This window comes from Podarcis raffonei, chromosome 1, assembly GCF_027172205.1.
Source record: "Podarcis raffonei isolate rPodRaf1 chromosome 1, rPodRaf1.pri, whole genome shotgun sequence".
NCBI lineage: Eukaryota > Metazoa > Chordata > Lepidosauria > Squamata > Lacertidae > Podarcis > Podarcis raffonei.
This window is the reverse complement of record NC_070602.1, coordinates 5,815,488-5,843,234: the sequence shown is the minus strand read 5'-3', so window position 1 is coordinate 5,843,234 and position 27,747 is coordinate 5,815,488. Positions and strand designations below refer to the sequence as shown.

Genomic DNA, 27,747 nt, shown 5'->3' with positions numbered 1-27,747 from the left:
TAGCACATATAGTTAATAGCTTGTGAGGTCTGCACCCAATCGGATGCCCTGCCCATTATTTAATTCCTTGTAAAATATTTACTAACTTTTTACACTGGCATCGCTTAATATGGTGCATTATCGTTCTGGGTTCTTGGTAGATATTTCCAAACGAGGCAATCTAAGCTCAGTACATAGTTTTAAAACAAGTAAAAAATGATCAGAAGACCAAATTATGTTGTGCCCTATACCAGATTATGGTCACATGGACTCAAAAGACAGATAATGTATTTTTGTTATGACCAAGATTAAGAAACCATACAGCAGCAGCAGCAGCAGCATCATAAATAGACATTAATTTTACTTTTTATAGAGAGGACCATGTACTAATTTTCAAAGAAAGGTATAAAATACAAATTAGTCACTCTTGAGTAGACATTGCATACAGTGTTTCAAACATGCCTGTACTGCATATAAATCACAGTATATAAAAGGCAAGTCAAAATTCATTTTGACTTCGCTTCAATCTAAAAGGTTAGGCTTGCGTGAAAACTTAAAAAAATCTACTTGAAATTCCATAAAACCCTATAGAATATTATTACCAATAAAAGCACAGATTTTGTGTCTTCACCCAAAAAAAATCTGCCTGTTGGAGCTGCAGAATAAAAATCTATTTGGACCATAAGGCTCAGGCAGAGTTCAGTTGAGACTATAAATAATTTTTTTCAGGGGGAAACAATTATTTAGAGGGAAAAGGACAGAGACTCCCAAAGGTCTCTCCGAAAGTCTTCTAGAGTTGCTGGTCTGGTACATCAATCCTGAGGACTCTAACTTTGGACTTATAGTGATATTCTTTCAGATACAACTTCACAGAGGGCGGAACAGGAAGGGCGTCTATGCCATCGTAAGTTGTGTTGTTGCAAATAACTGTCCTGCATATATGTTGAAGGGAAAAGGGGAAAGTCCTGTTTAAGGGAGTCGAGAGAAGCGGCTCAAAGAACATGCAAGAGTTTGGGTCTTTGTAATGTTCCAGGAGTCCAGTGATGTCGGGAGAATGGAAGACGCATGGGTCGTGGGCATCGAAGCTGAAGTTGTGATTCCACTGCTCGATTCTGGCATGAAGGGACCGGCTGTAACGCCTAAAACTGACCGAGAACAAGTAATCTTCCTGGGCAGAGTCTCGCAGCAAAAAAGTCCCTTCTGGCTTCCCATCTAAAAGTGCTTCTGCCGCGTATTTATCCATCACTCCCCAGTAGCAGGGATTATTATTGATCTGAAGGAGGTCAGGGACAAGACAATGAACATAATCTATCTGGGTGTGATATTTAGGAGGGGTTTCCAGCTGCAACAGCTCATCATCCGTTTCCCAGCGTGGCTTGTTTCTCTTCCTGGAGCTAGTGCATAGCGTCACCACCTCATCGTCGGAGTCCATGTCACTCTCCTCTCTGCTGTTCCTTAGCTGCTTGCCTGCGGCAGAGTCACCTTGAGGGTCGCACCTGCAGGCTGCAACGTCAGGAATGCTGCATGCCTGCAAAACCGCTGACTCTCCTCCTTCGGCACTCTCAACGCCCCTGAGTTCCCCGTTCCTCCCTTCACCTTGTGACGACTCCATACTTAACCAACTTTCGGACGCCTGTCTTACGGGGGCAGTGTGCCGTTTGATTAAATGCCACCGGAAGGCTAGTTCGGATCGTGGCGGGAAAGGACACTTGTCCAGCATGAGCTCGCTGATATGGATCTTTCTCTTGGATGGAAGCACTGAAGAATGTCGACTGCTGCAGTTCTTTATGGGAAAGCACTGGCCCACAGCATCCTGCAGCTTCTGCTTAAGGGAGCGGCCTAGGAGCCTGTGGCCGCAGGAACGCTCCAGGTCCAGCTCAGTAGAGGAACAGCTGTGTTTCCTCTCCTGGTTCCTTAAACTAAACATGGATTTCCCTGAGGTGCTGGCCGTTTCAGCGTCAGAATTGCCTTCGCTCCTTTTTGACCAGGAAAGCTTCTTTCCGCTCCACACGTAGCCGTCCTTTCTGTCTGCGCTTCTACTCCGGCTGGTTTTAGGCCTCACATCTGGATTTTTAGGACTCCTTTCTTTATTTTCTGCCATTTCCCCACAAATTGCAACCAGATTCACAAAAGTTCCAAGGCTACCGTTGCCAAATCCTCTGGAGCCAGTTTCTATCTCAGAAAGCTTCCATCAGGTGCTGTTCGGATGTACCTACGAAAACAAAAAAGACAGACTTAGCTTACGTTATGAGTAAAAAGGTAAAGGGAAAATGGACCCCTGACCATTAGATCTAGTCGCAGACGACTCTGGGGTTGCGGTGCTCATCTGGGGTTGCGGTGCTCATCTCGCTTTATTGGCCGAGGGAGCCGGTGTACAGCTTCCGGGTCATGTGGCCAGCATGACTAAGCCGCTTCTGGCGAACCAGAGCAGCACACGGAAACGCCATTTACCTTCCCGCTGGAGCGGTACCTATTTATCTACTTGCACTTTGACGTACTTTCGAACTGTTGGGTTGGCAGGAGCAGGGACCGAACAACGGGAGCTCACCCTGTCGCAGGGATTCGAACCGCCGACCTTCTGATCGGCAAGCCCTAGTCTCTGTGGTTTAACCCACAGCGCCACCCGCGTCCCTTTACGTTATGAGTACATGTGTGATAAACCCAAGCATACACGCAGGCTTCCATCACCCAGACACAAAGCGTCAGAGCCCGGCTGTTCACAGCCTTTCTGCACCCTCCCTAGGAATATCTGGTGGCTTGTCCTTTCCCAGGAAAAGCAGTAAAGCTGCAAACTACTTCCAGGAAAAGCAGTAGAGCTGAAAACAAGGAGCAAGGATAGTGAACACTGCTGCATGTTCCTAGGGGAGGTTTTGATGAGCATATTGACATAAAGGGCCTGGCCACAGTGCTTGTGTGCCCAGCAGCACAACAGAAGCTCTATTGGAAAGGAAAGGACTACACTGGTTTCTGTGGAGTGATTAGAATTGCACTTAATCCGTTAAGTTCATACTGAGACAAGCACTAAATACCGTATATTCTTCCTCTTTTGTTATCCCATAATTCCTTCAGGAGCTCAATGTGGCAGACATTGTATGGAGACATTCTACTGCTTTAAAAATCCTGTATGTGGTGTGGTTTGGGAATTAAGGGGTTAACCTGTTTCCAAGAATCAAGCCTTGGCTGGCAGATATCCACTTAGGAAAGCGTTACTAATTAATTGGAGGGAGAGGTTGAATCAGATAATCTATATCTGCCACAGAATCAGGACAATCGTATTTTATTTGATATTTTGAAACGTTTGTGGGTGGAAATGCAAATCAAAGCTAAACTCCAAGTTATATCTTGCTAGCTTATTCCACTGATATTCAGATCAAGGCGATTAGCTCACATGGACACCATATTCATGCAAGATCCTTTTTACCTGTGGAGCTATAAATATTAGCATTTGTGCCAGCTACACACTGGAATACCCATAGCTACTTGCTTAATGTTTGGGTTTTTTTTAATTAAAAAAAGAACAGACTACCAGAGTTCCAAATTCTTTATTATTTTAAATCTGCGTTTCTCAAACTTGGGTCCCCAGCTGTTACTGGACTACAACTCTCATCATCCCTGATCGCTGGTCCTGCTAGCTAGGGATGGTGGGAGTTGTAGTCTAACAACAGCTGGGGAAACAACTACAAATAATAGAGTAACAAAGGGTCATAAAAATGTACAACTCAAGTGCAAAAGGCCATGGTAAATACATGTGACTTCCAGTGCTTCCAGACAAATGGAACTGTGGCTGATGGACCTCTATATCACCTGAAGCACAATTCTAACTTAATTAGCTCTCAAGGACTTCCTCCGTGATCATGTTATGAGAGATAAACTGCAGGGAGGGCTTAACGTCATCGCTGGAAGTGGGCATACTTCCAGGACAACCACCACGCTGTTGGGACAAGTGCTGTACAGTGGTACCTCAGGTTACATATGCTTCAGGTTACATACGCTTCAGGTTACAGATTCCGCTAACCCAGAAATAGTGCTTCAGGTAAGAACTTTGCTTCAGGATGAGAACAGACAGCGCAGCGGCAGCAGGAGGCCCCATTAGCTAAAGTGGTGCTTCAGGTTAAGAACAGTTTCAGGTTAAGTATGGACCTCCGGAACGAATTAAGTACTTAACCTGAGGTACCACTGTACAGTAAACCTGCAACTTACACGGGCCAAAATGACATAAAGTCAAAACACATTGGGTTCAATGGCGGGTGGGGTTGCCAAACGCTTTCCCCCCAGATGTCCGCCCTCTTCATAGTGGCTGGTGGTAATGGGAATTGTGGTCAAAAACATCTGGAGGGCACCAGGTAGCTGAAAGCTGTTGGAGAGGATTTTGCTTTGCCTGTCCTTTTTAGACAAATGCTATATATATATTCATGCCAGTGAGTCATTCAAGAGCAAAACCCCCAGAAGAGAGGCAAAGTAGGCCAAGAAATATTACATGCTCAAAAGATTCACGTTATGCTTGTTCAATATTAGTTCACATAAGTGTGATGTTAAGAGATGTTATTCTATACTGACACTTTCAGGTCACACTCAAGACAGAAATTAATTAAAAATACATAAGTATCTCTTGGTACTCTTGTCACTTGCTTTTCAAGATGAAGGGTTTTCTCTTTTTCTTTTTAAAGGACACCCCCAAGGCACTTGAAGTATCTAGGGCTTTACATATTGAAGAGGATTATATAAAATCCAGTTCCTTTCATGAAAGCAATTTTGAAAGACCATGATGGATTGCTTTTTTTTTAAGGGATTGCAAGAGGGGGGAAATGACACTACCAAAATTAAGCCGCCTTCAAGATTCAACTCATGCACAACACATGCCTTTGTTTGCCTCCCCTACAGTTTAATGTTTATCTAAACACATTGCTGGCCCCAGGGAATAAGAAACATGCAAAATGGAACATAATACATTTATAATGTGGAGCAAGGGTACTTGAACCTCTGAGGCATTTTAAAATAAGTATTTTAATATTATTTATTATTAAGCCACATACAAGCTACCTTTAAGGCAAATATGTTAACTCAATGTGGTTTACACACAAATAAAACAAAGTACTGTATCAAAACTACAATACGTTTTAACCTCTCTTAAAAGATGGTAGCACTATGCTTAGGGGAGTGGATGGCTGTGATGGTGTGAGCTCCCGTTGCTCTGTCCCAGCTCCTGCTAACCTAGCAGTTCGAAAGCACACCAGTGCAAGTAAATAAATGGGTACCGCTGTGGTGGGAAGATAAACAGTGTTTCTGTGAACTCTGGCACTCATCACAGCGTCCCGTTGTGCCAGAAGCAGTTTAGTCCTGCTGGCCACATGACCTGGAAAGCTGTCTGCGGACAAACGCCAGCTCCCTCGGCCTGAACAGCGAGATGAGCACCGCAACTCCATAGTCGCCTTTGACTGGACTTAACCATCCAGGGGTCCTTTACCTTCTAGCTTTTTACAACGCTTAGATTCCCTGGAGGGCCTACAATTGAAAAGGCCACAGCCCTGTGTTAGAGGACAGCTTCTTCCACAGGTCTCAAGTGGAAAACAGGCTCCGAGGGGTTTTAAGGGTCAAAACCAGGACTTTGTGTGAGGTCTCAAAACCAACAAGAAGCCAGTGTAGTTTAGAACAGGTGCAATGTCACACAATTTTGGTGACTGGCCTTCACAAAAAGCCAGGCCTCTGTATTGCACACCAACTCATGTTTCCAAATACTTTTGGTGGGTGGGTGGATGGGGGCTACTCTGCACCTCTCAGAGTGCATCAGAGAGTCTAGCCTGGAAGTTACTGAAGAAGAATGGATGAGAGATACAGTGAGACTGCCATCCAAATGACCAGTTGGTGGAACCTGCCCTTAGCCACCGCTTGGTTTCAGCTCTGCTTCTAATGGCAGACCAGGAGTGGGGAACCTTTGGCCCCCCCAGCTGTTGCTGAACTACAGTTCACATCAGCACTAGCAAACCTGGCCAATGGCCAGAGATGATGGGAGTTGTAGTTCAACAACATCTATATAATAATAACAACAACAACAACAATAATAATAATTTATTATTTGTACCCCGCCCATCTGGCTGGGTTTCCCCAGCCACTCTGGGCGGCTTCCAACAAAGATGAAAAATACACTAAAATGTCACATATTAAAAACTTCCCTGAACAGGGCTGCCTTCAGATGTCTTCTGAATGTCAGGTAGATGTTTATCGCTTTGACATCTGATGGGAGGGCGTTCCACAGGGCGGGCGCCACTACCGAAAAGGCCCTCTGCCTGGTTCCCTGTAACTTGGCCTCTCGCAGTGAGGGAACCGCCAGAAGGCCCTCGGAGCTGGACCTCAGTGTCCGGGCAGAACGATGGGGGAGGAGACGCTCCTTCAGATATACTGGACCGAGGCCGTTTAGGGCTTTAAAGGTCAGCACCAACACTTTGAATTGTGCTCGGAAACGTACTGGGAGCCAATGTAGGTCTTTCAAGACCGGTGTTATATGGTCTCGGCGGCCACTCCCAGTCACCAGTCTAGCTGCCGCATTCTGGATTAGTTGTAGTTTCCGGGTCACCTTCAAAGGTAGCCCCACGTAGAGCGCATTGCAGTAGTCCAAGCGGGAGATAACCAGAGCATGTACCACTCTGGCGAGACAGTCTGCAGGCAGATAGGGTCTCAGCCTACGTACCAGATGGAGCTGGTAAACAGCTGCCCTGGATAGAGATTTAACCTGTGCCTCCATGGACAGCTGTGAGTCCAAAATGACTCCCAGGCTGCGCACCTGGTCCTTCAGGGGCACAGTTACCCCATTCAGGACCAGCGAATCCTCCACACCTGCCCGCCTCCTGTCCCCCAAAAATAGTACTTCTGTCTTGTCAGGATTCAACCTCAATCTGTTAGCCGCCATCCATCCTCCAACTGCTTCCAGACACTCACACAGGACCTTCACCGCCTTCACTGGTTCTGATTTAAAAGAGAGGTAGAGCTGGGTATCATCCGCATACTGATGAACACCCAGCCCAAACCTCCTGATGATCTCTCCCAGTGGCTGCATGTAAATGTTGAAAAGCATGGGGGAGAGGACAGAACCCTGAGGCACCCCACAATTGAGAGCCCAGGGGTCTGAACACTCATCCTCCACCACCACTTTCTGAACACGGCCCAGGAGGAAGGAGCGAAACCACTGTATGACAGTGCCCCCAGCTCCCAGCCCCTCAAGACGGTCCAGAAGGATGTTATGGTCGATGGTATCAAACGCCGCTGAGAGATCCAGCAGAACTAGGAAACAACTCTCACCTTTGTCCCTAGCCCGCCGGAGATCATCTACAGGGTCCAAAGGTTTCTCCACACCTGCAGTAGATGCTGGAGCACAGCAAGACCGTGAACTTGGTTCACCAAAAGAGAAAGACTATTATTCATCAAGTGGAAACTGACCCCTGGAGAAAAGGGACTACTAGCTGGCATTGGCAGCATTTTGTATATCCATCTAATTATGGTCGCCCCAAGCTTGTTTGCAGCTGAAGCTGCTGCCTTTGGGTCTGTTCTAAAGGAAAAATGGAGTCAGGCATTATCTGCACACCAAATGATTTCACTCGGTGATTTTATACAGATATTATACAGACAGAAAGAGGGCTATGAAACTTTACAGAACAGCTCACAAGTGTCCACAAAGGAGTAAATCCTCAACTGCCTGGAGAGCATTAGAACCAGCATAAAGCTGCCCTGCTTATTCCTACTGACTCCAGCAGGAGGTCCAAAAGAAGTCACAATTAACATAATGTGTTCTACACCAAGCTTCTTCTGAAATTTCAAGTGATTTCTATGCATGTTTACTCAAAAGTTGTCCTCTCCTATTTGATGTGTTGCCAAAGGTCTAGTTTTGCTAATACATAGCCACAAATTTACATGGCCTGGGAACAAGGTACTTTAAGGGCTTTCTTCTCCTGGACAAATGAGATAGTGACTGGAGGCCTTCTTCAGGCAACCCCATAGTCTGAAGTTAAGCAGCTGGCCCCCAGAAATGGAAATGCCACAATTGGAGATAGAATGCTTTGATTATAGAATTCCCTCTAGATGGATGTTCACCTGGAGCTGTCCTTATTATCTTTTAGGCATCAGGCAAAGCCTGTCTTTGTATATGTGAGCCTTTGGTAACACTGTTCTAATGGTGACCAGTGGTTTTTTTCTGCTAGCTTGAGTGCTTTTGTTTGTTAACTATTTGAGGTTCCGTCTTTGAGACTTTGATCTCTTGGTTTTAAACTGCTTGAATCTGCTGTTAATTATAATACAGTATTTTATGCTATGGTGCTTATGGTTATTTCAAGACTTGAATGCCATTTTTGGAAGAAAACCAGGGCACTTAAAAAACAACAACCCGTTAATCTTTTCTTTTATGTCATATCAAAAGCCACTGAGAGGTCAAGGGTAGAAAAACCTCAACGGAGAAATGTTTTCCTTGTTGATCTCTGATGATAGACTAACCAGGCATCCTCAACCTGCGGTCCTCCAGATGTTTTGGCCTACAACTCCCATGATCCCTAGCTAACAGGACCAGTGGTCTGGGATGATGGGAATTGTAGTCCAAAACATCTGGAGGGCTGAAGGTTGGGGTTGCCTGGACTAAGGATCCTATGTAGGCTTATTCTGATGTAAGTCCCACTGTGCTCAGTGGGGCTTACTCCCTAGTGTTCACACTGTAGCCCAAGACACAAATCTGGTGCCTCATCTGTAAATGGTATGAATAACAGTGTCCCTTCCACTGCTGATAAAGATTTATTTAAACAAACATAATGTTTATCACCTTGGGATATGTTGGACTATAAATCAAAAGCAATAAACCCTCTTTCTTAACAATAAACATTCTTCTGCAGAGAAATATTATCTTACACATGCCATAACCTTTGGAGAAATCTAAGCGCGCACACACATTCTTCTCTATGTTTATAACTCAAAGCATATTTCCCCTGCCCAGCTGAAGATAAAGAGGAAGGAGCTCATCTGTACGCACAGAAGCAGGGCTTTCCACCGGACTTTTGGAGCAACCATTTTACATCTTGCTTACATTTCTATTTCTCCCAGCTCAGCTCTCCACCTCTTCTTATTAAATGGACTGAGATGACTGAAAAAAGCAGCTCTCGGGTCTTCTCTCCATTTAATTAATCTATTCCCTTCATTATATTTACCCTCACAATATTGCTACTGAGAGACACCCAATGTCTGTGTCCTATTCCCCGAGGGCAGATACCACTGACTTCTCAGACATTGTCTCCTCCTCTTCAAATGAGCAAGAGAAAGGGGCTATTTATTAAACGTTATGCTTAGCCAGCACCATTTTTAAGGCTAGAGGAACCTAATAGTACATTAACACAAAAAGCAGGTCCAAAAAACCAGAACAAGGTCTTATGCAAATACAAAATTCTAAATGTACAAGATGGCCAGCGTAACCTCAGTAACTTAATGTAAGGACATTTCCATTTTAACAACACAGCAAGACAACAGAAAATTCCCAATCATCCTTGGTTTAGAGGAGGAACACTCACATAAATTGGGATTCATGCCAGCTGTACAGGCTTGCTTAATATCATGCTTTAACTTGTTCTCCTTCCCCTAAGTCTCCATCCCAACCCCCCACAAATCAGGCTTCAACGACATCTTCATAACCCAAGGATATCTGAACCAAATAAATGCATATAGCTTTATGTTCACTAATGCCAGCAACACAGATAAGAACAATAGACCACGTAGATATTAAGTATATTTTCACCCAGAGGGCAACACTGATGGAACGGGCCATTTGATAAGCCACAGTACGAGCATCTGCTTTGTAGGCTTTATTTTCACTAAGAAACAGAGCGGATGTGACACAGGTCTCAGCAGAAAGGGTGCTCACGTCTTCCATGTACAATTTACTTGTTAGTGGCCACACACTGAAAGCCTTTTAAAAGCATTCTGCCTTTGACAAAGCACGCTGCTAGCTCCCACACAAAGACAATAAAATAAAGGCTTCCTTTTGGACCATATGATTCCGCCACAGGGAAGTAATCAGAGCATGAAAAACACTGCGGAGGAGTTTGATTCGTTGTTCTTTGACACAGGACTGTCTCTTTTGTTGGTTGCAATTGCAATGGACTCTTATCTCAGGGAGAGCACGGAACCCAACATTGTTCCTTTTCACTTCTCTCATACAGGCAAGTGACTAGATCAGGCATGTCCAAAGTCCTCTTTGTGGTTCTAAAAAAAAAGGTCAACAACTTTGGGCTAAAATCCTAAAAAAAAAAGGTCAGCAACTTTGGTCGGCCCTCATGCATGTTCACTTCATCAAATCTGGCCCTCTTTGAAAAATGTTTGGACACCCCTGGACTAGATTTTCTCCTACAGGAGCACCTAGGAGAAATTTGACTGATCTTCACAACAACAGGACGGACAGCAGAAGATTGGAGAAGTCTGAAACCAGTTACTTTGGACCCTGCATCATGTGTGGACAGATATAAGAGGCCCAGAATAACACTCTTCTTCTGAGACTAAGATCATATCCAGACTTGCCCTTGCACCACTGCTTTCCCCTGGGAAAATCCAATATTTACTGCTGAATCAGAGCAAATGTCAATTGGGTTCTCTCCAGGCTGACGTTTGCTCTGATTTATTGCCAAAGTGCGGGTTTTCCATGGGAAAGTGGAAGGGCAAGGGCAAAACCACTGAGATTCCTGCACAGTGGGGGGCAGGACTAGATGATCCTTGGGGTCCCTTCCAACTCTACAATTCTATGGTTTTATGACCCTTGCCTAGAAAGTATGGGACATGTGGAAAACTGCCTGGACCCATGCTTTCTAGGCACTGGGCAAGTGGAAGTATGGATAACCTCCAAGTGGCTGATAAAGACCAGGGAATCCATAAGCCTGCATTTCCCTAAAGAGAGAAATTCTATCTCCAGTAATAAATCCATAGGAGCAATGAATATGTTATAACCGCATACATGCAGGCTGCAAACAAATAGTATTTGCTATCCCAGTGTAATTTAAACTGCAATCTTAGTTCCATTTGCTTAGGGTTGAATCCAACTGCTAGGTTGGCAGAAGCTAGGACACAGCAACGGTTGGCAAACCCAAGAGGCTCAGTCGGGGGTCAGCAAACTTTTTCAGCAAGGGGCCGGTCCACTGTCCCTCAGACCTTGTGGGGGTGGTGGTGGACTATATTTTTTTTGGGGGGGGGAAATGAATTCCTACGCCCCACAAATAACCCAGAGATGCATTTTAAATAAAAGCACACATTCTACTCATGTAAAAACACGCTGATTTCCAGACGCTGGATTTAGAAGGCGATTGAGCCGGATCCGGCCCCCGGGCCTTAGTTTGCCAACCCATAGTTTAGACCACAGCGCCACTGCGTCCCTACACTTCAACAGGATTTACATTTGAGTAGACATGGTTAAGGTTGTGCTGTTGGTAAGAAACCAGACAAATACCAAAAGCTGAAGCCCATCAGCACTCTTCTGTTCTTAAGGGCAATTCGTTCCTCCCTCTTACCACTCAAGAGATGGCTCTCTCAGCTTAAATCAAAATAGGCATCAGAATAAAACCTACTAGAGCACCATTTAGACTATAAAGCATATCAAGGACACACATTCTACGAAAGTTACCATACGCTATTAGCAAATATGTCGTGAAAACCGCTTGCAAATTTGTTTTGTTTTTAAAAAGATTTCTGCCCGGGAGTGATTACTGTTGTTGGCCTAGTAGTGAAATTAAAAGCTAGATTCAGCTGCAGAAATGGCAAGAGGAAATTCTCTTTTCAGTTCAGGTATTTTGTAACCTGTGTGCCGAAGACATTTTCTCTTTAAAAACAGTATGTATAAAATATTGTTTCAAAGATTGGTTGTATTTTAATGCAGGTACTCATTGAAGCACAACTAACTACAATTGTACTTATAGTAGCCCCAATTCTGCAGATGTTAACATGCACTCAAAATGTAGTAAATATATTGGGCTTGAACTACAAAGTGCTGAGAAAACAGGCTGCCAGCTCTTCAGCAGACTTAAGAGGGGACTGTGCAGTGTTGTATTTTTTGTCATTTGGAGACTCACAGTGCAATCCTTTATATGTCTGGTTAAAGCAAGCCCTATTTGAGTACTCCCAGAATGCAAGACCAGCAAAATCCAACCCATTGTTTCAGTAAAGAGGCATTAGGTACCATTATTTGTGTGCCTGGTCACATGAGTTGTGAGAATCATAGAATCTTAAGAGTTAGATGGGACCTTGAGGGTCATCTAGTCCAACCCCCTGCAATGCAAGAATCTCAGCTAAAGCATCCATGACAGATGCTTAGAAATCTCCAAGGAAGGAGAGTACACCACCTCCAGGGGGAGTCTGTTCCGACTGCTGAACAGCTCTTACTGTCAGAAAGTTTTTCTGAATGTTTAGTCGGAATCTCCTTTCTTGCAACTTGAAGCCATGGGTTCGAGTCCTACCCTCCAGAGCAGGAGAAAACAAGCATGCTCCCTCTTCCATGGGGCAGCCCTTAAGATATTTGAAGATGGCTCTCCTATCTCCTCTCTGTCTCCTCTTTTTCAGGCTAAACATACCCAGCTCCTTCAAGAACTCCTCATAAGGCTTCATTTCCAGACCTCTGATCATCTTGGTCGCCCTCCTCCACACACCCTCCTGCTTGTCAACATCCTTCTTAAAATTGTGGTGCCCAGAATTGGACACAGTATTCCAAGTGTGTTATGACTAAGGCAGAATAGAGTGGGACTCTTACTTCCCTTGATCTGGACGCTATATTTCTGTAGATGTAGCCAGGAATAGCATTAGCTTTTTTTGCTGCTGCATCACACTGTGATAGTGAGATAGTGCCATGAAGTGGGGAAATTATTCATGCAAAAACTTTGTTTTATCAGTTGCTGTTTTTGGCAAATGATTCTCAGTCATCAGCACGTAAGGTATAAGAAGTGTGAAGTGTACTAAACTGTGCTAGACCTTTGTTTTGGTGCCAGAGGCAGAAAATTCAAACTGCATCCTTCCATACGTTAATCAATATTACTTATTTATTTATGGCATTTCTCTGGGTGGTGAACTGAAGAACCTCACTTTCAGGTGTAATACATAAATACTACTAAAATTCAGCAATACAAAGTACAAATCTCTTATTTTTTTATTCCTTCCTTCCTTTCTTTTCTTTCTTGGTACAAATCCCTTATAAAACACATAATGCCAGAGAAAAATCAATAAAATTGGTACCTTAAAAGCCAAAACCTCCTTCAGAATCCTGGAAGGATAAAAATGTATTCATCTGGCATCAGAAAAAAATACATAACAGGGGTCAGGTGAGGCTCTCTGGGGAGAGCATTCCACAACCAGGGTGATATTACTGAGAAGGCCTTATCACTACTAGTTGGATCACACCTGGTGATAGTACTCAGAGATCATGGACTCAAGGTCTGGATATATGTGGGAGGATGCAATCCTACAGGTAACCTGGCCCAAAACTGCCTGGAAATGAAGAAGAAGCCAGAATAGCTGATAACGTACTAGGATAATATGTTTCAGTTGCCCAGTCCTGGTCAACAACCTCACTGCCCCATTTTGGACTAACAAGATAATTGTTTTCAAAGGCAGCTACATACACAACACAATAATCTAAGGGGAGGTTATCAGAGCATGGATGACCGTACCGTGGCCAAGCTATCTCTGTCCAAGTAAGATTGTAGCCGATTTCTCACCAGAAGTCGATAAAAGGCAGGACATTTTCAGCCCCTGAGGACACCTGTGCTTCTAGTCTAGTGACATTATTGGATGCTGAGTACAGTGGTACCTCGGGTTACAGACGCTTCAGGTTACAGACTCCGCTAACCCAGAAACAGTACATCGGGTTAAGAACTTTGCTTCAGGATGAAAACAGAAATCGCGCATCGGCGCGGTGGCAGCAGCGGGAGGCCCCATTAGCTACAGTGGTGCTTCAGGTTAAGAACAGACCTCCAGAACGAATTAAGTTCTTAACCCAAGGTACCACTGTACCTCCAAACTGCAAATTGGATCACTTAGGGCAGGGGTCAGCAAACTTTTTCAGCAGGGGGCCGGTCCACTGTCCCTCAGACCTTGTGGGAGGGCAGACTATATTTTTTTGGGGGGGGGAGTGAATGAATTCCTATGACCCACAAATAACCCAGAGATGCATTTTAAATAAAAGCACACATTCTACTCATGTAAAAACACGCTGATTCCCGGACTGTTTGTGGGCCGGGTTTAGAAGGCGACTGGGCCAGATCCAGCCCCCAGGCCTTAGTTTGCCTACCCATGTTTTAGCGAGAGTGCAACCCCATCCAAAATAGGCGGCTTCTTCTTCTTCCTCTTCTTCTTCTATACTGCCCTATACCCACAGATCTCAGGTGGTTCACAAGATAAAACCACAAGATAAAACCACAAAATATATAATAAAAATAAAAACAAAAACCACCCACTCAACTTGGCAGACAAACCATCCACCTACTGCCTCTCTATCTTATCTGGGTTAAGCCTCAGTTTATTCAATCCATTGTCATCTCCAGGCATGAATGGGGACAGAATGCCTTGGGTTCTCCTTTGCACAGCTCATTCAAATGAATGGAAACTGAAGAAAAAATATTACTCTTGTGCAGCTCCCATTTAAATATCCACAATTAGTTTCTCCCCCTACACAGAAATATATTTAGCTTAATTATGGAGCAGCAATTCAACCAGAATTGAGATCCTCAATAGGTATTTATCATAATTCCATTTTTTAAAAAGAAGTCCTGTTAACACTCCAAAAATAAAAGAGTAAAATGAAAACACCAATTCTATTCAAAATGTTTCCTTAAATACAACAAAGTGGATATTTAGTTGCTTATTTTTAAATGTCATCTCAATTGTAAAAATTATATTCTAGCTAAGGACAGTCTAATAGTTGTATTTCAAGAAAAAGAAGAAGCCACCTATTTGTGTACAAAGTATACTGCCATATCCTGAAACATCTGGTGAGGCAGAGGGCCTTCTTGGTAGTCGCACCCTCCCGTCAGATGTCAAGGAAATAAACAACTATCTGATTTTTAGAAGACATCTGAAGGCAGTACTGTTCGGGGAAGTTTTTAATGTTTGATGTGGTATTCTGTTTTAATTTGCTGGAACCCAGTCAGATGGTTAGCATATACATTAATAATAGTAACAATAATAATAGTACCCGCACACGTGTCAATATGAGACCAGAAATATTCACACATGTATTGTAAGCAAGGCCAAACAAACAATCCAGAGCTATTTCATGTATTTTGTCAGCCTAGATCTCAATAGCTACCAACCTACCATTAAAAGGCAAGAACAAGCATTTTAGTTCCTTGTGGTTTCTCCATAAGACACACACAACTAGTGTCGCTGCTATAGTATTATAATCATCATTATCTATTATTATAATTATCATTATAATAAAGGACACACATCTTAAGACCTAGGTTTGGCTTTGAACGAATCGCTTCCGGAATATTTCCAGAATAGAAGGTGGCAGTGAATCAGACCTGAATTTTAGTCATTCTTAAGTGGCATTTCCATGCATGTTTCAAGACATGAGATATAAAATGTGTGCTATGTATGAAGTAGAGCGAGAAGCAGCTACACTTGGAAATGTCATTTGAAAGAGAAGAAAGCCTCGCTTTTTAACTTTTGAAAAGTGTGGTGGGCATATCAAAGTTTTTAAAAATAAGTGCAGTGCTTGGTTTTGAGATGGGAATACTCCAGAATAAAGGGAAATCCTTTGAAATAAGGACAGCATGTCAGCTGAGTATCACTTTATGCCGTGGGTGGATATAAGATACTGAAGTGACCCATAACACTGTCAAATGCTTGGTTACTCACTAGTAGATGCTGTCCAGAAAAACCTTCAGCAATGCAGTCAAGGATCCTAAATATTTATTTGCCCGTCCACTTTTTAATCCCTAGAGCGGGTTAAAACTGGGAACTTCTTGAATCAAAATTTATTACCGAGCACCAATTCCAACCTTAAAGGCACAGACTCATTAAAAAGTTTTGCCTCTAGCTGTTTTCTAAAAAAGAAGTTACATTTCTGCGACGGCAGTTATGAAACCATCAGCGAGACAGATTTTGTCAGAATACAGCCTATCCTCTTCCCACCTGAAAGATACCCAGCCAATGCAAGTAACAGACCCCCAACTCCAGTTCCAATAACCCCCCCCAGATACACTTTCCCCATAATGTTAAGCAGTGCTTTTTTTCATTAAAAAAAATGTTTCGGGATACTCTCATTTTCCTACTCATATTGAAATACTGCTCCTCAATGAGGCCAAACTTAGATTCACAAAATGTTTAGGGGTATGCGCACCCCTGCGCCCCCCCAGAAAAAAAGTACTGATGTTAAGGAAGAATATTGCACTTAATTAAATTTCCCAGAATGTTAAGAAACATGCTGCGAAGACGTGAACTGATGGCAATCTGAAAGCCTTTAGCAGTTAATAATAATTTTAAAAAAGCAATTTCCATAATGAAGGGGATGCTGCCCCCACCCCACTGAGCATGCTTACCTGCTGCTTACCAGAAGGGACATGTTGTTGGTGGGGGGGCGGAGGTCTCGCACCCAAAAGAAGGGGTCCAAGAGGGGCTTCACCCCAGCAAGGACAGGCACATCCGCTCCCCATCAGACACAAAGCCAGACTGGATTAACTGCACAGCTGGAACTGGGGGGGGGGGAGGTGGGCTGGGCAGGAGGTGGGGAGGGAGGAAGGATGGAGGGGGGGTCAAAGATGGAGAGTTTAAAAGGAAAGAGGAGGAAGGAAAAGGGAATAGGGAAGGTTGAGAGAGGAAAAGCATTGGGAAAGGGGGAAGGACAGCGGAAAAGGGAAGGTGGGCAGAACTGAGCGCAGGGGAATTTTAATTCCTGTATTTTTCCATGTATAAGACGCCCCCCCATGCATAAGACCACCCCTTTTTTGGAGCCCCAAATTAAGAAATAACGAATTGGAGCCCCCAAATTAAGAAATAATGAATTGCAACCGTGTAGACGACGACCCCCCGTTTTTAAACTTAAAAAAATTTGGGGGGGGAAATATAGTAAGTCTTATACACGGGAAGTAAATAGGGAGGCACTTTTTGGGGGGGGGCGCCGTCCTAAAACTTACTCCCCTAGGAAGAAAAGAAGGAAGGAGCCCCCCTTTCCCAATGGGGGTTATTTGACAAAAATGCCAATGGAGAAGAGGTTATTTGAGGAAGGAAAGGCGAGAAGAAATGAGAAATAAACTCAGGGGGGGGGAATTAAAAAATAAATAAATAGAAGAGGGGGGGAGCTCCGAAATAAAGAGATTAATGGGGAGGGGGCGGGGAGAGAGGAAGCCGTGAGGCAGAAAGTGCTGAAAAAGAGGAAAGTGTATATCCCATAAAGCTCCACACAGAGATGTCCTTTTAACGCCACAGGGTGGAGAGGAGAAGGGAAGAGGAGCAGCCGAGAGGCCCGGCCAGCTGCTGCCCGCCCTCCTCGTCCGTCCCCCGGCCGCGCAGAGGCGCTTCTCCCCCGCCGCCGCCTCCGCCTCCTCTTCTTCTCCTCCTCCCTCGCTGGGTGCCAGGCGGCCCGGTCACCTCAGGCGCCTCCTCCGCCCCGCATCATGGTCTCGGAGGGAAGGAGGAGGAGCGGGAGGCGGAGAGGAGAGGGAGGCCGGGACTCTGACGCCCCACGCCGGCTCCGCCTCCGGCCCAGAGCGCGGGAAGAAGGAGAAAGGCCAGGAGGAGGAGGAGGAGGAGAGGCCGGGGCCTCCGTGTCGCGGTGAGGAGGGGGGCTGTGGGGGGCCGGGCTGTGTTTGGGGGGGGACGCCTGCCTCGGCCCTGTTTCTCTCTCCTCAGCCCCCCCAAAAGAGAAGCCGAGGAGGAAGAAAAAGGGGAGGAAGAAGCGCCCCTTCGCAAAGGGGGGGGGGGATTTGTTACCTCAGGCTGCCCCCAGAGGCGGCGCCACGAGGGGGTCGGGGGTGAGGGGCAAGCGACCCCCTGAACAAGGACCTATTATTATTATTATTATTATTATTATTATTATTATTATTATTATTATCTGTGGAGAGGGGCAAGCGACCCCCTGAACAAGGACCTATTATTATTATTATTATCTGTGGAGAGGGGCAAGCGACCCCCTGAACAAGGACCTATTATTATTATTATTATTATTATCTGTGGAGAGGGGCAAGCGACCCCCTGAACAAGGACCTATTATTATTATTATTATTATTATCTGTGGAGAGGGGCAAGCGACCCCCTGAACAAGGACCTATTATTATTATTATTATTATTATCTGTGGAGAGGGGCAAGCGACCCCCTGAACAAGGACCTATTATTATTATTGTTATCTGTGGAGAGGGGCAAGCGACCCCCTGAACAAGGACCTGCTATTATTATTATTATTATTATTAAGGGGCAAGCGACCCCCCCCAACAAGGACCTACTACTATTACTATTATTATTGTTTTATTTTGTGGTGAGGGGCAAGCGACCCCCTGAACAAGGACCTATTATTATTATTATTATTATTATTATTATTATTATCATCTGTGGAGAGGGGCAAGCGACCCCACCAACCAAGGACCTGCTATTATTATGATTATGATTATGATTATGATTATTATTATTATTATTAATTTGTTGAGGGGCAAGCGACTCCCCCCAACAAGGACCTACTACTATTACTATTATTATTGTTTTATTTTGTGGTGAGGGGCAAGCGACCCCCTGAACAAGGACCTATTATTATTATTATTATCATCTGTGGAGAGGGGCAAGCGACCCCACCAACCAAGGACCTGATTTTTTATTTTTATTTGTGGAGAGGGGCAAGCAACCCCCTGAATAAGGACTTATTATTATTATTATTATTATTTGTGGAGAGGGGCAAACGACCCCCCCAAACAAGGACCTGATATTATTATTATTATTATTTATTTTGCAGAGAGGGGCAAGCGACCCCCCCAAACAAGGACCTGATATTATTATTATTATTATTATTATTATTATTATTTTGTTGAGGGGCAAGTGACCCCCCCATACAAGGACCTGCTATTATTATTATGGTGAGGGGCAAGCAACCCCCCCCCCAAAACAAGGACCTGCTATTATTATTAATACTGTATTATTATTTATTATGGTGAGGGGCAAGCAACCCCCCCCCCAAAACAAGGACCTGCTATCATTATTATTATTTTGTTTTTACCCCACCTTTTCCCCAGACAGGGACTCAAGGCGGCTTACAGATAATGAGAAGAGCAGCTACCCCCAGTTGCCCCTCTTCCCCCTCTATTTCTGAACTTCTGCTGTTGACATGTGTGCTGCTATTTTTCTTTCTTGCCTGCCTAGAAGTGGGCTGCCACCCCACCCCTATTTCTTGGTGTCTCCCCGCTGCTCCTTTTCCCTTTTTTTGTGCTCCAGCAGAAAAAGGGGGTGGGGGGGAGAAGAGAAGAGATGACTGCTGTCGCTCTGACTTCCTTTCTCTCTCTCTCTCTCCATTCTTCACCTCTCCAAGTAGCAAACTTTGTGGGGAAATAAGGTATGCAAGGCCATTACCCCCCCCTTTTTCAAACAAAACATTATGATGCAGCATTGGGTGCAAGTTCTTTCGGATTAAGTGGCAGCCAAGCTGGGATCCTGGGAATTTGGTGCCCTCCTAAGAGAGAGTAAGCAGGAGTCTGGCAACTCCTTGAGTGACAAGTCACCTGTATGGCTGATACCTTTGCAAAAGGTGTGCTTCTAAGCAGTGTAATCCAAAGTATTTGCACTACCCATGTCATTGCTTTCTTGTCTTCTTTGTGAAAGAAGCCCTAATGTTGTGATGATGATGATGATGATTTATCACCTTGCATGTATGTCCCACTGTGGTTTTTTATTTTTTTATTTTTTTATTTAATCTTTATTTATACAACAACAAAAACACACACAAAGAAACACAAATACAAAATTACACACAAATTACAAAAATAACCATAGACACATAATTTTCTTGGCAAACAATAAAACATCTATTGGTCTTAACACTAAAGACCCAACTTCCCGTCTATTCCATATTTCAAATTCATATTACTTATTGCCAATACACATTTTCATAATTAAACTTATTCTCAATAAATCTAATTTCTTCTATCTACCTAGCAACTATTACTGAAGTTCCTCGAATGCTGCAACAGAATTTGTCGAAACCTTCCAGGTCCAGGAGGTCCGGATCCCACTGTGGTTTTTGCATTTATAGGACTATACGCTTTCACTGCAGGTCACTGAATCTGGAATTGCACTGCTTTTACCTCTACCTCAAATCACTGGCACCGATTAGAAAACCGCCCATTTGGAGATTTCGTCGAGGGGCTGCTGACGGAAGAAAACGTAAGCATAACAAGACAAAGAAAGGAAAGGAGTCTAATAATAGCCAAGCCTTCATAACATACAGAATAAGTTATTGACTTTTTCCTATCCTAAAGAATTGTGTCTGTGGCAAAATGGTGAAAAAGGACTAATACAGTTGTCCATAGTATAGTAACTGAGATTCTTTATAATGACATTGCAGTCTGTAGGCATTACTGTATATGTTACCGAGATGAGCGCCACAACCCTAGAGTCGTCCGCGACTGGGCCTAATGGTCAGGGGTCCCTTTACCTTTACATTTACCTACTGCTATTGCCTCTCCACTTCCCCATTCACACACACCCAGCCTAAAATTACCGTATTTTTCCCTCTATTACACGCAGATTTTTTCTCCTAAAAAGTAAGGGGAAATGTCTGTGCGTGTTATTGAGCGAATGTGTGGTCCCTGGAGCTGACAAGCGCGAGTGAAGGCAAAAATCAGGCAAATATCAAATCGTCCGGAGAAGGGAAGCCTTGAAAGGAGGAAGCTCTGCCTCAGGGTCTTACTGCCCACCCGCTTCTGTTTCCTTACTGTGTTTGCTCAAACGGAACAAAGAGCAGAGAAAACCCCTCCCCTCCAGGCAAGCAGAGTGGAAAGCAGCAGAGCGTCCTTCTAATTCCTCTCCGTGCGTCTGGGACTCGAAGGCAACATGCAGGTTGGGGGGGGGGAGAGAGAGAGCTGGTTGGCTTGTGTGGGGGGGGGGACTTTTGCCTTCCTTTCCTCCCTCCGGTAAAACCCCTCTCCTGCATTCTTAGCCAGCTGCTTCTCTGCACACCCCTCTCCTTGTCGCTTCTATGTTTTTCCTTCCCTCCCTACTTAAAACGTGGTTCCAATCACGGATCCACATGGATCCTCAGGATCTTTGCATTGAGTCACCCCAAATTCACCATCAGATCACATAGCAATGATCTGATGCAAAAACAGGGCTGCAATGGTGCAAAAACATGGTTACAAAGCACGGATCCACATGGATCCTCAGGATCTTTGCATTGGGTCACCCCAAATTCACCATCAGATCACATAGCATGTCCATGGCTACAGCCTGCACCAAAAAAATCACGCACCCACTGTTGCCTGGGGCTGCAATGGTGCAAAAACGTGGTTACAAAGCATGGATCCACATGGATCCTCAGGATCTTTGCATTGGGTCACCCCAAATTCACCATCAGATCACATAGCATGTCCATGGCTACAGCCTGCACCAAAAAAATCACGCACCCACTGTTGCCTGGGGCTGCAATGGTGCAAAAACGTGGTTACAAAGCATGGATCCACATGGATCCTCAGGATCTTTGCATTGGGCTACCCCAAACTCACCATCAAATCACATGTCTGTGGCCGCAGCATGAAGCACAAAAATGATACATCCACTGTTTCAGAATTTTTTTTTCTTGTTTTCCTCCTCTAAAAACTATGTGCGTGTTATGGTCAGGTGCGTGTTATCGAGCGAAAAATACGGTAGGTAGTAAGCTTCTACAGGTAATCTTTTGGCTGTGTTACACTGTAAAATTTCATGCAGGTTAATGATGTTATATTAAAAAATAAAAATAGTTTGAACGTAATTGTACATTTGGTGATTTTTGAACTCAAAAACCTGTTAATCACTTGTAATTGTTTTGCTTGAAGCCCTTTTTAACTTTTTAACCTAGATAAAGAATATGCCTTTGTCACAAAAGCCAATGAGATACGGCCACACAGAAGGTCACACAGATGTTTGCTTTGATGACATTGGGAGGTAAGTGACTGAGGGCCCTGGGTGTGTGTTAAAAGTTGCACTAATTTTGCAACCCAGTTGCATCATGTGATTAATGTACACACACACAGAGTATATGTTAGGGATGGGTAACCTGTCGCCCTCTGGATGACTCACAACATCACTAGCCATATATATATATATATATATATATATATATATATATATATATATATATATAAATATATAAACACATTGTCTAGTAGCACCTTAGAGACCAAATAAGTTTGTTCTTGGTATGAGCTTTCATGTGCATGCTACTAGACAATGTTTTTATTTTTATATATATTTCTACTGCATCAGACCAACATGGCTACCTACCTGAATCTAGAACATCACTAGCCATTGGCAATGCTGGCTAAGGCTGGTGGGGTTTGGAGTCCTGCAACATCTGAAGGATCATAGGTCCCCCATTCCTGGCATAGATGGCAGGAAGTGATTGTTATTGGCTTCCCACAGTGTTTGTTTCATGTGAAGAACAAATAAATGACTTCATAATTCTTAAGACCCAAAGATTTTTGTTTATGCTATGGGTCAAAGTGATGCTGTGCCTTTATTGCCTCTCCCATCTGAATGACTGCTGCCGAATTACAAGGGAACTCCAGCATTGTGTGGAACTGAATACTCCATTGACAACTAGCAATAGTACAGTCATGCACAGATGGATTTGCATCATCTCAGTGCAAGCAGATTCTACATTCATCTTTTCTGCCAGGTGGCACAGTAGTGAAAAGCAACAGAGGCATGAGGACAAACTGTCATGGCCTGGTGGCCAAAACAGATGAACTTAGCCAGGGTGCTGTCCTTTTTCAGAGTGATGCAGTTTGAACTCTGCAAAAATGGATACCATTGGTGCCTAATTTATAAGAACTGCCCTCCTGGATGATAGCTCGTTTAGTTCAGCATCCTGTTCTCAGAGTGGCTGACCAGATGACTGTACGAAATCCGCAAGCACAACAGCAGTTTCCCCTTTGTCGTTTCCAGCAGCTGTTATTTAGAAGCATACTGCCTCAGACTATGGAGGCAGCACATAGCCATTGCGGCAAGTAACCACTGATAGTTAAATTCATGAGGGAGGAAGCAATTTGCCTACTATGCACCATTCGTTTAAACCACATGACTTCAGCTAAAGAATCCCGGGGACTGCAGTTTGTTGGGAATTGTAGTTCTGTGAGGGTTTCCCAGGATTCTTTGGGGGAAGTCATGTGGTTTAATTGTATGGTCTCGCTGCCCAAGTTTGTGGGGGTTTTTTTGCATGTATTCAAGAGATTGCCTCTTTCCTTATGCCTTGTTTTATCACCATAATCTATAAGGTTGAGATGTGAAGTAGTCACCTGAAATTTAGTAGGGCACCTCATCTTTTTATAGTGTCATCCATAGTGACTGTTGACACCAAAGCTAGCACCTTGTTCTTGTGATCAATTTACAGTCATACTTTGGATCCCAAACGCCTTGCAAGTCGAATGTTTTGGCTCCCAAACGCCGCAAACCTGGACGTGAGTGCTCTGGTTTGTGAGCGTTCTTTGGAACCCAAACGTCCTGATGTGACTTCCACAGCTTCCGATTGGCTGCAGGAGCTTCCAATTGGAAGCTGCGCCTTGGTTTCTGAACATTTTGGAAGTCAAACGGACTTCCAGAACAGATTCTGTTCGACTTCCAAGGTACCACTGTATATTGTTTCTGAGGAATGAGCGTTTGCAAAGCAACTTCCGTCACTGCTTTACTTTAATGAAAACTATGAAGAATTTTGATACAGTTTCGTACATCTTTGTGTAAGATTGATCTTGTTTCTTTGAATAGCTGTATTGTAACATGTGGCAGTGATGGAGATGTCAGGATTTGGGAAAGCCTGGATGACAATGACCCCAAGTCAATTAACGTGGGAGAAAAGGCCTACTCGTTTGCTCTCAAGGTACTGCAGTTATGAACTATACAGCGGGAACTTGGAGATATTCTGGTTCTTCCAGTATGTGTGCAGGGCTCCTTTGTAAAAGTAGTGTCATCAAATAGGCCTTGTGCGTTAGGCAATACCTACAGTGAGGTCATTTTCACAGCTGTGCTTTATTCTGATTGGAAGTCAGCAACATTTGAGCAACCTGTTGCTTCTGCTATGCAGTCTATTATGTTAGGATTGAATATAGTCACTGACTTGATTATCTGTGCCAAGTGAGAATTATGACTAGGCACAAAAGCTTTTGTAAATTGGAACAGCTGGTTCTCTTCATTCACCTGGGCTGTCTGTGCTACAAATTGTCTGTGAACTCGTTAGACAAGTAAAAACTTCTGGTGTAGCAACTTTCTTTTCAGTGTTGTGCAGGGTGTTCAAAACTGCTAACTTAATTGAAAGAGGTATCACTTATCATTTGTAACATCTTCTGTTTTAACACCAGCAGATAGTAGATGTATTTAGAGTTTCTTTAAACAAAATAATTATTTTATGTTTCCTGTTTCGATGGAAAAATAGAAAAAGATGAGTAAAACATTAGCAATACAAATCCACATGTTCGGCATCAGCAACTCCTTTCTGAAACAATATTTGCACTACATTTTATTTTGCTAATTTAAGTTGGACTCTTGTTTCAGAGTTTAACAAGACTTTCCTCACTGCAATATTATCATTTTGTTAAATTTGATCCTTAGACTGCATTTTTAAATAACAGTATTTTATTTGTGAAACCTTGCCCAAGTCTGCCCTCTTGTGAATACAGCAAGTTAAAGCAACTCAATTGATACTTATAATTGAGATTATCATTATTATAAGCCTCAAACGAGACTACTATTATGAGAAAATCACCCCCTAAATTTTTCAAATCTTTATCTTTTATTAAAGGTTGCTTTTGCTGTGCTTGTGAATTTACCTGGCTACATGTAACACCATCAGCATTAAAGTTATTGTGCTGTTGTGTGTTTGTTGCGACCATTTTACCATTTCCCTCTTACCATTTTGGCCCTGGGACTCATGTTTGCTGCCCCCACCCCCATGTCGTTACTGAATCTCTGCTTCAGTGGCTAATCTGATAAGCATCCAATTATAGTACGTAACTGGACCAGGCATAGGCAAACTTGGCCCTCCAGATGTTTTGGGACTACAGTTCCCATCATCCCTGACCACTGGTCCTGTTAGCTAGGGATAATGGGAGTTGTAGTCCCAAAACATCTGGAGGGCCAAGTTTGGGGATACCTGCTTGGCAGGGGGTTGGACTCGATGGCCCTTGTGGTCTATTCCAACTCTATGATTCTATGATTCTATACTAGACTGTTGCTTGCTATTCTTACGTGGAAAGTATTTTGAAAACGTAAGTTTACAATGGTTGTTAATTTTACAATTGTGCATATATATATGGATTTCCCTAGAAATAGATTTAACTGTAATTTGTAATCCATTCAAGGACATTCCCAAGCCCATATTTGCCAAGGGAACATAGATGGTGGAGGAGGAATGGCCTCTGCCCAGTCTCCACCCTGGCCAGTCTTTGAGCCCAGCTGAGTAATATGGATATTCACCCTGAAGTGTATTGACAACTTTATTAGTACTGAAAAGGGGATATCATCAATTTGTCCCTTGGCACTGGGACATTCCCAGGGGAATTGAAGGAGGCAGTGGTGAGCCCGCTCTTAAAGAAAAAATCATTAGATCCTTTAGATCTATCCAATTACCGCCCGGTTTCGAATCTTCCGTTCCTGGGTAAGGTGATTGAGAGAGCGGTTGCTGAACAGCTTGGTGGGTTTCTGGATGAAACATCGGCTCTGGATCCATTCCAATCCGGCTTCCGCTCCGGTCATGGGACCGAGACAGCTCTGGTCGCCCTAACAGATGATCTCCATAGGCAGCTGAATTGAGGCGGGTTGGGGCTGCTGATTCTTTTAGACCTGTCAGCAGCCTTCGACATGGTTGATCACGAACTCCTGGACCACCGCCTCGCCGACATGGGGATCCAGGGCACAGTCCTTCAATGGCTGCACTCATTTCTCTCTGGTTGGGGACAGAGGGTAGCGCTTGGGGGGGAACTGTCGTCGCGCCACTCCTTGGTGTGTGAAGTGCCGCAGGGTGCGATACTCTCCCCGATGCTTTTCAACATCTTTATGTGCCCCCTCGCCCAGCTTGTCCGGAGTTTTGGGTTGGGCTGCCATCAGTATGCTGATGACACCCAACTCTATCTGTTGATGGATGGCCATCCTGACTCGGCCCCAGACACACTGATCAGATGTTTGGAAGCTGTGGCTGGATGGTTACGTGGGAGCCTGTTGAAGTGGAAAATGAACTGCTCCTGGAGTCAGTAGATGTTTATTTAAATCACCTGACCCTCCCATTGCTTTATTTGTAGAATGGAAGATTGATTACGGCAGTCTCTAACAATACTGTCCAGATCCATACATTCCCAGAGGGTGCCCCGGATGGTATCCTGACACGCTTCACAATGAATGCAAACCATGTAGTTTTCAGTGCTGATGGGAGCAAAGTAGCTGCTGGATCCAGGTAATTTGACTCTGAAGTAGAAGGAAAAGACACACAAACGGCTTTCCCTATGAATTTTGAATACCAGCAACCTTGGATAGAAGACATTGTTTTAATATTCTGTTAATGTATGATAGGGTGGCGCTGTGGGTAAAACCTCAGCGCCTAGGACTTGCCGATCGCATGGTTGGCGGTATGAATGCCTGCGGCGGGCTGCGCTCCTGTCGTTCGGTCCCAGCGCCTGCCAACCTAGCAGTTCGAAAGCACCCCCGGGTGCAAGTAGATAAATAGGGACCGCTTACCAGCGGGACGGTAAACGGTGTTCCGTGTGCTGCGCTGGCTTGCCAGATGCAGCTTGTCACGCTGGCCATGTGACCCAGAAGTGTCTCCGGACAGCGCTGGCTCCCGGCCTATAGAGTGAGATGAGCGCACAACCCTAGAGTCTGGCAAGACTGGCCCGTACGGGCAGGGGTACCTTTACCTTTTACCTTTAATGTATGATAGAAAAAAAGTTTGCTTGCTCTGCTGATTGTATTTAATGTTGGAATTGTTGCAGGAACATAGTATATTCTCTCTACATATAATTGGCATTCCCTTGAGAAAAACACATCAGCTTTGCTCATAGGAAGCTGTCTACATTCTTGCTCTGATCTGGTGGAGAAGTGAGTCTGGCTGTACCTAATTTAATGCAGGCTGCAGAAGAGTGTGTACGATATAAGTTATCACTTTACTGAGTTTCTGAAGGTTAGCTTAAAGCACTCCAGCCGACTTTTACTGCCATTTTTCTACCTCTTGCTCTTGTTATAAGCATTTGCAGGTGATATTTGTGGAGGTGGTTCTCAAGAGTCCTTAATTGTCATTTTAAATTAGATCAATTTGTTGTAATTGCCTTGAGGGGCTCATGGCAGGAAGACAATTTGTCAGAGTTAGTAGTTCATTATAATCAACAGTTTTAATATGCATTATGGAAATGGTTTTTATGTCTATAATGTTTGATAACACAAATGAATCTCTGAATTGCAGAGATTCAACAGAGGTTAACTTTATCTGTGGTAGAGTAATTGTGTGTGATTGTGTTAAGTGTGCCCACACTTGCGTAGAAACATGCAGTGCCTTTTAAAAAGTACATCTGCACTGTAATTGTAATTGAATCATTTTTAAATGGAAGAAATACAGCTTC

At 44.0% G+C, this 27,747-nt stretch overlaps 2 protein-coding genes across 5 annotated transcripts in view; one reads left to right on the top strand and one right to left on the bottom strand.

Moving 5' to 3' along the window:
• Nucleotides 1-320: 320 nt before the first annotated feature.
• On the bottom strand, nucleotides 321-16,704 carry SOCS4 (suppressor of cytokine signaling 4). Of its 3 annotated transcripts, none has more exons than XM_053390667.1 (2): nucleotides 16,518-16,704; nucleotides 321-2,191 (listed from the first exon to the last, which is right to left on the bottom strand). In XM_053390667.1, exon 2 carries the CDS (start codon nucleotides 2,078-2,080, stop codon nucleotides 770-772), a length of 1,311 nt encoding a protein of 436 aa, XP_053246642.1. In that variant the 5' UTR covers nucleotides 2,081-2,191; nucleotides 16,518-16,704; the 3' UTR covers nucleotides 321-769. The 3 variants fall into 3 exon arrangements, with proteins under 3 accessions (XP_053246642.1, XP_053246733.1, XP_053246816.1); XM_053390758.1 differs by having other exon boundaries at nucleotides 16,529-16,704; XM_053390841.1 differs by lacking the exon at nucleotides 16,518-16,704 and adding an exon at nucleotides 13,210-13,228.
• Nucleotides 16,705-17,608: 904 nt separating this feature from the next.
• Nucleotides 17,609-27,747, top strand: part of WDHD1 (WD repeat and HMG-box DNA binding protein 1) — a 34,925-nt gene continuing 24,786 nt past the window's right edge. Inside the window, exons 1-5 of one of the 2 annotated variants that reach the window (XM_053389800.1) lie at nucleotides 17,609-17,749; nucleotides 20,229-20,338; nucleotides 22,008-22,093; nucleotides 23,912-24,023; nucleotides 26,437-26,588. In XM_053389800.1, coding sequence (XP_053245775.1) covers nucleotides 22,017-22,093; nucleotides 23,912-24,023; nucleotides 26,437-26,588 — 341 coding nt within the window. In that variant the 5' untranslated portion in view covers nucleotides 17,609-17,749; nucleotides 20,229-20,338; nucleotides 22,008-22,016. Of the gene's footprint in view, nucleotides 17,750-20,207; nucleotides 20,339-22,007; nucleotides 22,094-23,911; nucleotides 24,024-26,436; nucleotides 26,589-27,747 lie in introns of both variants that reach the window. The other variant, XM_053389703.1, reaches the window with a different exon arrangement.

What these genes read in the sequence shown, in the direction of transcription:
- SOCS4 (XM_053390667.1), bottom strand. Translation starts at nt 2,080, where the DNA reads ATGGCAGAAAATAAAGAAAGGAGTCCTAAAAATCCAGATGTGAGGCCT.